General features: G+C 46.0%; 1 protein-coding gene across 10 annotated transcripts in view; it reads right to left on the bottom strand.

The window, feature by feature from the left end:
- Positions 1-251: 251 nt before the first annotated feature.
- Positions 252-11,312, bottom strand: part of RNFT2 (ring finger protein, transmembrane 2) — a 29,499-nt gene continuing 18,438 nt past the window's right edge. For 6 of the 10 annotated variants that reach the window (XM_030460304.1, XM_030460305.1, XM_030460303.1 and 3 more), the window contains exons 8-11: positions 10,105-10,254; positions 5,995-6,060; positions 5,003-5,104; positions 1,980-3,289 (exon numbers count right to left, since the gene is read on the bottom strand). In XM_030460304.1, the coding sequence (XP_030316164.1) occupies positions 3,155-3,289; positions 5,003-5,104; positions 5,995-6,060; positions 10,105-10,254 (453 nt within the window). In that variant the 3' untranslated portion in view covers positions 1,980-3,154. Of the gene's footprint in view, positions 3,290-5,002; positions 5,105-5,994; positions 6,061-10,104; positions 10,255-11,312 lie in introns of all 10 variants that reach the window. The other 4 variants (XM_030460308.1, XM_030460307.1, XM_030460309.1 and 1 more) reach the window with 4 other exon arrangements.

The following is an 11,312-nucleotide window of genomic DNA, read 5'->3' as shown; positions in this document are numbered from 1 at the left end:
GTTGGTGGAAGTCCTGTCCCTCCCCAAGGCTGTGCTGAGCTGAGGCCCTGTGCCCATCCTCAGACACCTCCCACTGGCTTGGCTCACACACCATCTGCATCTCCAGCATTCCCAAACTTGGGTCTTCCAGACAACAGCTCCAGCCTGGGCAGTTGTGGGAAGAAGCTGAGTGTTTCAGTCAAAGCTGCACAACTTCTGTTCCCCATCCGCGGGAGAATTTTAGAACTGCAAAATACAGAACAGGGGAATAGCTTTTCCTGACAATATTTATTTGAATACAAGAGTGAATTTTCAGCTGACTCCCATCACACTTCTTCAGCATCCATGCTGCAGGAATACTTAAGTACTTGAATTTCACAGATTTTTTTTAATAATTGCAGAAAGCAACTTTGGAGCTTGACAAATTCTGAAAGCACCTGGGTATTGAGCTGCCATTATTACTTGCATCCATTATTTGTTACAGATGTCACCCCAGCAGAGAGCAAACCCAGAGACAGTGGGATTTTGTGTTCTTGGGTATTCACAGCATAATCTTCCCAATCAACTTGGAAGAATACAGTTTATGAGAAGAAAAAAAAAAATCTTCCCATCATCGTTAGTCCTTGAGACATCTGCAAATTTCCCAGTCCCTTCCCAGATGCATTGCTAACAGAATGAAACTGATTTAATGCAGTGAATACCCAACTCCTTGCACATTACTGATTTAGTACTATTTGGATGTAAACTCTTGCAGAGTCACTGTGCAAGTTTCCACCCTCACCAAAGCAAGAGCAAAGCATATGCTGCTCACTGCTGACAGGAGTTTGTAAGGGCTCCTGCTTATGGTTGGATGTGGCTTCTCTCTTTTGTAAAAGGAATTTCATATGCTGAGACTCTTTGTACATATTTATAATGACTTTATTAAAAAAAAAAAAAAAGAAAAATAACTGTTCAATGGCAAAAAAAAAAAAAAAAGGCTCCGTTTTTTATTTCTTCTCTGAAATTTGAGCAGATAATTTCTTTCCACTACCCTGAGTGTTTTCCCATGGAAATTAACCAAAGTTTCTCATCAGTTGTCACTAGAACTGAAGTTTTCTCTTTTCGTCATGCTCTAGAGAGGACAGAATTGTCCTGCCTCACAAAACCATCTCTGTAACTCTGAGTCCTTGGGCTGCAGCAGGGTGCTTCAAGTCCCCTCTTTCTCACTCACACTGCTGAATGGGGAGGGATCATTCAATAAGGAAAAAAAAGGAAAGAAAAAGGACTATAGGAATGGTAAATAACCATTCCCCTTTGATTGCCTTTGATTGCCTTCCTTATCACCAATAGAAACCCAGGAATTCTGTATTACATGCTAGCTGTAGCTTTAGGCTCACAGTAACATTTTCATACACTTTTCCAAATACATTTTCCAGGAGCACTTAGGAAAAAAAACCCAAAAACCACACCTGAATTAGAAGTGGCTTTTCAAATATTTTGAAAGCAGCTCTGACCAACTCTTTAATGAACTGAAAACTGAGGCTGAAACCTTCCATACATTGCCTGTCCATGGAATAAGTAATTTTCCCTCTTCCTGGTAGATGTTCCAGGTATGGTAGGCAACATACGTAACATTTCCTGCCCACTGAAAACCTCAAAAAGGCTCTTCCCACTGCAGACAGCCTCTGGATTCCTTGGCTGAGTTCTCCAATTGCATGGGATCTGTTTGACAAGAATCGAATCACTTCGTTTTGACAAGCAAAGCTTTTCCTCCTCCACTTCCCTGTATCTCTCCAGCCAGATTTGGACTATCTTCCCAGCTCAGACTCTGCCTCTCCTCATTTCTCCTCCGGCCATACTGAACTATTATTTCCCAAGAAATGTGGAGCTTTAATCCTGTTACCATTAGCTCCTGTTTGCTTTAGTTCTCCCTGTGGAGTTTCCCAGCAGGACGGGAAGGCAGCAGTCAGTAGAGGAGCACGGGCTCATTTCCCCCAGGTACAGTTCTTCCCGATTATCCACTCCAGTGCCACTGCAGCACCCCAGCCGCGGTGACATTGCTGCAGAGAGGGCACTGCAGCGACAGGAACTGAAGCAATTGTCAACAACACCAGGTGTTGGCTCCAAGGGCTTTTGTCTGAAGTGTCACCATCAAGTCTCCACCCTCACAGGTGGATTATGCAGCCTGGGTATAAAGCAGGCTGGCTCCTGAGGGAATGCGGTTGTTCCGTGTGATTCTGCCCTCAAGCAGTAAATCTCTCCAGCGGGGCTCTGCATCCTGATGCTCCAGCATTCCCGCAGGGCTCAGCGCTGTCTGGGCATTGGGTTTTTTCTGGTTCTGGAGGCAGGCAGGGTCTGGCTGCTGGGGGGAGCTGGGCTCTAAGGGCAGGAAGCCTCAAGCTGCTGCACTGAGGAGCACGCTGGTACCTGGACGTGTCAGATGCTTTCGGTTCAGATCTTTTCACCTCGTCAAATCAAACTTGATTTGAACCTCTCCTTGCTTCCCACTCTTCTCCCCATATGCTAGGAAATCAGAAAGGCTGATCATGCAAATGAAAGAGGAAAAACATTCCCAAGAAAGTGTCATTTCCAGCTTCCCTAACATGGTCTTTCCCAAGTTCAGTGTTTATTGAGACACCACCACTGCAAAAACGTGGCTGCTGGGAAATGGTGTTTCTTCAGCCCCAAATGAGCTTTGAGCAGGTGGTTCTGAAGCACTGTTTTGGAAAAGTTCTCAGAGGGAATAAGCAGCAGCAGTGTAATTCTGTGAAGGTATGAGTTTCAAGGAAGGTAGAGCCATTTTATGGGAAAAACCTCAAGACTGCTCTGAGCCAGAGGACTTTTTTTTTCCAGTGTACCAGGTTATACACATGCAATTCACATGACTCTTTCATTATACACACAACATTTATCTATACTTAAAGGACAGGAAAAAAGGAAACATCCCAGGCAGTTTATAACAAAGAAAAATCTTGGCTGTAGCTTAGCCACAGAGTTTGCCATAACAAACCCAACATCATTCTTCTCTGTAAGGATAAAGTTTCTGGTTAGTAACCATTGTTCTGTTGGCTGCTGGAGAAGCACAGCTGGATGACAGCCTAAGACAACAACAGGCAACTAAGTATGGAAATGGGATCACCAGGTTTTCCAGCTTTTTCTTCTCTTTGCACATGTTATTTGTCAGTACATACAGGTTTCAGTACACCTGGAAATGAGCAGAGGTGGTGCCATCCTTCCAGCAGCGCAGGGTCTCGACTGTGACGGAACGGCAGAGAGGACAGGTCTTCTCCCTGTCAAACCAGAGGCAGAGGCATTCCTCACAGAACACGTGCTGTGGAGACAAGAGGGCAGCACCAGGATGAGGGCAGCACCAGGATGAGGGCAGGAGGCTCAGCCTTGGTCAGTGCACTCTGTGTGCACACTCCGTGGCCAGCCACGGGAGCAGCAGTTCACAGGCAGACAGACAGTGCAGCTGGTGAGCACATGGGATGAACACCAAACCCCAGCACTACCACTACATCCCTCTGCCAAAGCTAATGATATATTACACTGTTTCTTCATATAGCAACAGGAAAAAAAAAAAACAACAAAAAACCAAACAAACCAATAAAAAGGACTAAGACATTTGGGCTAACAAAGTAGTTGAGAGGGTTTTCTCTCCCCTGTTACCATCCTCAATTCTAGAAGTTATTTCACAAGTCTTCAGTTAGCTCAAACAATCCCCTTTCTGCCCCTGCTCCTCACTGCTTTTTTTCTGCTCACATCACTCACTCCTAGTCAATAGCTTTAGCAGTTCCTGCATCCCCTTCTCTAGAAATGTCAATTTTCTTCTCATTTCTACACTGAGCCACACCAGGATTGTCCCACCAGAGATCAGGAGGGAGAGCTGCTCAGCACACCAGCACATACAGCCCCAGACTGGAGTGCAGGAACAGGGCAAAAAGGGAGTATCAGAAGCCAGAAGAAGCTAAGGCCTCCTCAGAACACTCGGAGACAGCAGAAAGGTTACTCATCAAACTCTTGACTCTGATAGGCACATACAAAGGGAGCTCCTCTGGGGATTGCAGCTTGAGAACATCTGCAGAGATGTTCATAGGAACAGTAAGAAATCCTTTTGATGCACAGGTGAATCCCCTCCTTTACCTTGATAACCCTGTTTACAAAGCATGGTTAAGTTAAAGCTCTCAAAAATAAGGCTCTTGAGCTTTATTTTGATACCATGATTGATCCCACCATTTCCATTCCCAGAAAGAAAAGCCTGAATCATTCTGCCTAAGGTTTTCCTGCATTCACCCACACATTAGCCAGAGACAGCCTCCAGGATGCAGAATTTCAGCCCCAGAAGACAGAACCTGGGTTACAAGCACCTGAAGAGGAAGTCTTGGGGAAGCATCACCAGCCTTGCCACAAGGCAGTGCCTTCAGCTGGCTCCAATGTATTGACAGACCCATGGCAGTGTGCTGGGTTCACAGGGGTTTTCCAGCACCACATTAGGACTCCTGCCTGCCATTCTGAATCTCTAGGTTTTACTACTCCTTTTACTAAATAAGAAACAAAACAATTCCCAGGTGCTGGTCCCCAACTTCCCTCTGCAGAACTACTTTTATTCCTGGTCAGGTGTCCAGACACATGGCCACGACTGCATGTGCTGCCCCAGCCTTCATGCACCCTCTCAGGCTCATTCTGGATTGATGCCCCTCTCACAGCATTTGCTTGGAATTCAGCTGGCCTGTTGACTAGCAAGTGCCCCCAAGGGTCAGATAAAAATATCTTGATTCTAGATCCAAGATCTGGACTGCCAACTGGCAGTCCCTGGACTACAGGGCTGTTCTTTTCCATCTCAACAGCTCTGATCAGCCCCTGAAGAGTGGCTCAGCTCCCAGGAGTCACTGGCTATCTGGAAGAGGGCAACAAATACCCACTAGCTCAAGCCCCAGCAAATTATTTTAGAAGTACCTAGGCTAACTGTGCCTCTCCCCAGCTGCAGAAGTTAACCAAATGAATGCCAACAGGAAAGGCTGACGTGGGAATCTTGGGGCCTTACCTGGCACATCAGGATCAGAGGTTCCCTGAACTCTGCTTGACAAATGGCACAGATGTCACCTGCCTCACTGCACTGCTGGCTGGTAGCACGAACTCCATAGGTCTGTTAGGGAGAGGTGAAAAAAAAAATATCCCAGTGTCAAGGGGGTTGAAGATAATCTGGTTTGTGGCTAAGCATATCCACAGACAGAGGTTTTCACACCCAGATTCCCTACCTGGCCTAGGAGCACACTGGTATCATGGGGTAGGGAGATGGGGGGAGCAGCACACAGAACACAGGGAGTCTGGAGCTGTGCCCTCTGTTTTGTTTTCCCCTTGAGCTGACTCCATCTTTTAGTGCCTCCACTTGTGGAGCAATGATAATGAAATTTAATGAGCTCAACAGGGAGCTGAAAGGATTAATTCAGCCTCATTTGCAGAGGTGTTTAGATAGTGGGAAGCATTATTATTGGCAAGTTAGACAACAGAAGAAAGAATAACAGCAGCAGCACCCACAGGCTTCTTTCCCACATTTCTTTTTAGATATGTGGAAGGTAAATGTTGCTTCTCCCATTGTAACAGTAATTGGGGAAATGGAAACATGCTGAAAAAAATGACCCGCCCAAGCCCACAGAGTAAGAAAGGTAAACTCTACAAACTTCATGTTCCTTTCCTCTGCAGCCCTTAATTTAACTATTTTAAAGCATAAGCCACAACATTTGACTGCATCAGATCTAAATATCAGTGCTGGATAATGCAATGCCAGGGATAATTTCTGTGCCCAACAGGATCTCTTGTAATGCCACTGCACATCAAGCACTGCATACTTCTATTTTAAGTCTTTTTCACACTCTGCACTACAAAGTTTTGTCAGCTTCTTGCAGTTAAGGCTTCCATGGATTAATCCACATTTTAAATTCTGTGATTCTGATACACTGGGCAATTTTCATCTCCATTATTTAATATTAACAAGATTCCACCTATGAAACTGGACTAATACACAGGACTACTGACCTGTGGGGTGCAAAGGACCTTCAGTGCCTTCCGGACACTTCCCACACGACCACAGATGTCAAAAGACTGCAATAAAAACATTCCAATTTAGACACTTTTCACAAAATGTGTCTGTATGTGTATGTGAGTCAGAGTGTGTCCAGTCCAGAAACCCAGGAAACTGTTTCTCCAAATGGATACTTGGAGGGAACAAAGATCCTAAGTAAAAATTATGCCAAAACAGACTTCATGGTGATCATAAAATATGTAATAAATGTGAACTGAGAGTGCAGAAGGGTAGCCAAACCAACTCTTGTAATGATGGACTGCAAACCACGGGGACTGCACAGATCAAAAAGAGGGGCAGACACTGCAGAGCTGTGGCAGGGTAAATTGCCCAGCCCCACTAGGCAGGAAAGGCTAAAATGGACCCATTCCCCCCCTGAGAACTGAGTTCCTGAAAAGCCCAGAAGTGAGGTTAGAGAACACTGTGGGCAGCCTGAGAAAGAAGGAAGGAGGGGCAATCTGTTTACAGGGAAGAGGCAAAAACTGCTTTCCTCAGCCCCTGGGGAAAAGGGGGATTTCCAGGCTTTGCCACACAGCTTGAAACTTCAGGGCCCTGATGATGCCTGAAAGGAAGGGGAATTGCTTGTCCTGCTGCAGGGAGTGATTTAGTGGAGAGCAGTGATTAAATGCTACCAGAAAAACAGCCTGAGGAATAAGAAGCAGGACTGGTGAGTTGCTCCCATCCACCTGAAGAGTGAGAAAACTCATATGCCAGGAAGGGAGTGAGTTTCCAGCACCTTGGTACTTTGTGGGTGCCCAAAGATGGCCAACAGCAGGGGCAGCAGCAGGTCCTTTCCTTCCCTCCCTCCATTGCCCAGCAAACATGATGTAACTGCACCTGGAGAGCAGTGCTCATTCTGGGCTCCTCATTAAAGACTAAAAGCAGTTCAGAGCAGGGCAGAAAATAAGCCTGCAGAAAGTGATTTCTGAAAACAGACTAAAAGACATAAATATTTACAGCTTGGCTGAGCAGTACAAAAGTGGGGGCTAAAGATGATAAACTGCCTTTAAATATCAAGGGGCTGAACACACTCAGCATTCTTAAATTGAAGACATGGTACTACAACTAAAAGGGAAAATCTCTTGAAAAACCTACCCTGGTATGCCAGCTTTATCCTCCCTAGCTGTGTGGAAAAACACACTATGAACTAGACAAGATATGAAGAAATGGTTGTGCAAAGAAAAATCCTGCATCACTTGGGAGAAGGGCCAGAGGACACCACAGGACCTTTCCATTTCTCACCTGTCTGAGTGGGGATAGGGGAGGATGTGATCAGACTATGCAGAGCTCAAGTGGACTAACAGTATAAAGGCACCAGAATGCCTGGAGTTGGGTTTCTATCTTTTTTTTTTTTTTTTGGTTAGCATGATTAAGTGGGCTCACTGCAGGGAATGCCAATGAGATCATCATGCAAGAGATGGGGAATCAAATGAAGGCACCAATAATGCTTCCAGTCAGCATGTAAAAAGGTTCCCAGGGTCCTTCCAGTAATGCTTCCAGTCAGCACCAAGCACTTGGGGCTGCCAACTACTACAGACTTTTCATCTGCTAACAAGGATAGGGATCTGCTCTTTCCCACAGTAATCCACAGCTTTTCCTGGTTGCTTTGCTTCTAGTGTGACTTCTATTGCCTTTGCTCTGTCTCTGATGTCTTCTTTTTTCCCAGTCCATATCCCCCCTTCCATTTTTTTTTCTCTGGACTTCCCTGTACCCCCAAAAGATGCATGTTTCAGTAGTCTCTCTAAGGTTCCTTTAACACCCCCTGCACTGAAGTCTTTGTTGCATCAATCATCCATCTAGGAATAGGATGGCAACAACTGGGCTCGCAGTCAGGGAGTTCTTCCCTTCAGTATAGGGAAAAAATAACATGTGGGTGCCCTTACTAATGAACATCTGAGATTTCTTTACCAAAATCAGAGGCTCATGTTTACTCAGTGCAGACAGAGACACCAAGACAGCACCCATCAGCCCTCTGAAAGTCAAGCCTGCCCTTTGTGTAGGGAAGGGGGACACAGCCCTAGCTGAGCCCTGGAGTTTTGCCAGGAGCACAGAAGGTCTGAGTGCCAAATTGGCTTCTGTGGCTTTTCTAATGTGGTTTGTGGCTTTGCTAATGTGGACTCCTTTGGGTATATTTTCAGTGTCTCAGGCAAGGAATTAGCACTACAGTTCTTGTGACTGTAAATGGGATGCACACACCTAGGATTTCATGATCTGTGTTGGAAGAGTGTGCTCCCACTTTTCCCTCCCTTCCAAGCAAAGTCTCTAGCATGCAGAGCTCTAAGCCTGACCTGGACACATCTGTGGCAAGAAGCAGTTGCCACACAATGCTCTGGGACACATTCCTGGGACCCATCACCCTTCTGCTGCTTATCTGTCCACTTACACCTCTTCTTAAAGGAAGAAGAGGGCATGTTACAGGCACAGGCTGCAGCCAAGTGTGCCCCTCAGTCCTGCTGCAAAGTTAGAGTCTCTATGTAGAGGTTACTTTTCCAGTCTGGATTATCACAGCACTTCCTACAAAGGCTTCACAGCCTCTGCCTGTGCCTGGCTATGGTTCCTGCTGATCTGGGTGTCCCAGCATGTGGTGTGAAATCCCAGCCTGAGCTTGTCTCATCACCATGGCTATGCCCTGCAATTGCTGGACTGTGGCTGACCCTGGCTGATGTTCTGCCTTTATCTTGGACTTGCCTCACCACCTGAAGATCTTGACTTTCTGAACCTGGCTATCACCCCCAGACCTGCCCTGCTTGCCTTGTTTGGGTGCTGTGGGGTTGTGCCCTGCCAGCTGAGACCCTTGCTCTATCTGCTATGTTTTTTTTTGCTTGATCCTTCTTCCTCCAAGAAAAAGCAGCTCTGCCCCACTTCTTCATACTCTAACATTTTCAGGTGTAAGAAATGGCATCTAGCACTGCAGGTGAGCACTCCTTCCTTCTCCAGGTGCTGAGTAACTTTTGCAAGAAGGGACAGGACAAAGATCACTTGAAATCTCTCTTTATAATTGTGATCTCTTTACATGACCTCACAAGCTGAATGGGCATGGAAGAGTTTGCTACTGTTATCTGGAGGGGATTCAGACAATGACATCTTCTAAAGGGCAACCATCATCTCCTATAGTACTGACTAAAGAGCAGCAAACAGCTGAGAGAATGCCTGTAGTATGATTTGGTGTTGCTCAGCAATCCATTACCCCTTTGAGCTATCTTCAGCTCAGATATAGTCTCCCTTCTCTATTTTTCAGGCTGCTTGTGCAAAGCCATAGCCCCTTTCTCCTAGGGAGAGACAAGCATCAGGGCTGCAGCAGCCTTATCTCACTTGGCCCTTCTCAGAGGATACCAAAGGTATCACTGTTTGCTTCAGCCACTGCTCTGCCCCAGGCAGGGTTCAATGCACATGGGTGTGCATATTACTGTTTCTAGACCTCAGATTTGGGACTCCTCTAAGTCATGTATTAATTTACAATTGTACAGGCAGGTCTTATGCTCTTAACATTCTTATTTTTGAGGAAACATTAATTACTCTTGCCTATCACTGAGATTCTGGACTTGTAGAAGCCAGACCAGGACCTAGAATGGGGCCAGAACTATGTTTTATTTAGGCAAGTAGTACATTTAGTCCTTGCATGACCCTGTTTCTCCATGCACTGTGAGTGAGAGTCCCTACCCTGCCCTGAAAGACAGAGGAAGGCTTAGAGAAACATTCCACTGTCAGCAACCTTCCTTTCAGTGTTGCATCCAGAAACCTGGAGACAGCTAACGTCTCTTCCAGTACTGGTCCCCCCAGACTCCCCTCCCATTCTCCTCTAGCCTTTACAGAAAGGTATTAAAAAGCAGCAATGACTCATAAGCCTGATGCAACACTACAAGAGCAGCTCAGCAGTGCCCACACACTGGTGAAGCAAAATGCTTTCAGCAGCTACATACAGCACATGGTGTCTCCAGGTGCTGCAGCTTCCCTGCCTGGGCAGTGACCAGCAATTGAAAAGGTGAAGTTGTTCCCCTCAGCTGTGCTTATTTCTCTGCTCTGGCCACAGCTCCTGTAGAGGTTATTCATGAAGTGGGACTCACCTTGCAGAGGCTGTACAGGATGATCAGGATCCCACCCAGGAAGTAGCTGCTGGATGGATCATCTCCCATGATGTATTTATACCACAGCTGGATGGGGACAAGGCAGCGGAACAGTTGGCTCAGCTCCTCAATCACCAGGTAAAACTTTCCCTGCAAAACACAAGGGATGTGTGATTACTCTCAGGAAGCCAAAAGCAGCACACTTAGCAGGCACAGAGCTTGAAGTTTCCAAGGACCTGTGTTCACTGACCCCTCCATATGCTGTTAAATTGTACAAAGAGCATGAGATGCAGCCAGCCAAGTCAGTGCCTAGGAAAGTGAACTATCCATTCAGGGTTTCTCAGTGTTCCTCTTGCTCTGCTTTTATCCAGCTATTCTAAACTTTTGAATCTTAAGCTTTCAGACCAGGCTACAGATGTCCACGTTCTTGCACATCTGTGCAATGCTACAGAACCCCAGCAGCAGTGGCTAAGGTTTAGAGGGATGAGTATGATATAAATTCTAGGTACTATAAATAATAAGACTGCAAGGTAGCCCTCAAGGCATTTGAAACTCAGAGACGCCAAATCTTGCTGAGGTTTTAAGGGGGGTAGGAAGGAAGCATGCTTGTAGAAACACTTTTTTCTCTCAAAAGAGACTTGAATAATGGGAGACATTCTTTGTAAACCTTCACCAAAACTGTCCTTGCCATTCTGGTGGTTGCTCCAACTAGAAAGCTTCCATTCCTGAAGGACACCACCAAGGTAACAAAATCTCCCTCCTGGCTTACTACAACGAGGTGCAACAACTAAAATAGATTTTTCTTAGCACAGTTTCTATTTTAAAGCACCTAGGAGTGGGGCTGTGAAGCTGACTAAAGGCTTGATACTTCAGAGCTCCCCAGCCTTAATGAGGACCTGTTTGTGTTTTGTCCTGCACTGTTTAAAGGGGAGAACTGGTGACAGGGCACAAGGTCAGGACAAGCTGTGAGCCCAGAACCAGGCTTAATCTGCAATGACATTATCTGGGCTGAAAGGTTTGTTTTAGACATGTCCAAATTCTTTTGTCTGATACGATCACAGAGAAGGGGAAATTCCCCTGGAATTTTGCTGTGTTGTCCCAGTTAGCTTTGTCATCGATGATGTCATGGCAGGTCAGTCGTTAATTGGTGGGATTTAGAGTGGGGATTAAGTCCTCTGCAGCCCCCAAGGCTAGCAGCAGCAGCTAGC

Source organism: Calypte anna, chromosome 15 (genome assembly GCF_003957555.1).
Source record: "Calypte anna isolate BGI_N300 chromosome 15, bCalAnn1_v1.p, whole genome shotgun sequence".
Lineage (NCBI taxonomy): Eukaryota > Metazoa > Chordata > Aves > Apodiformes > Trochilidae > Calypte > Calypte anna.
Note: the sequence above shows the minus strand (reverse complement) of the source record. Positions and strands in the feature narration are given on the sequence as shown.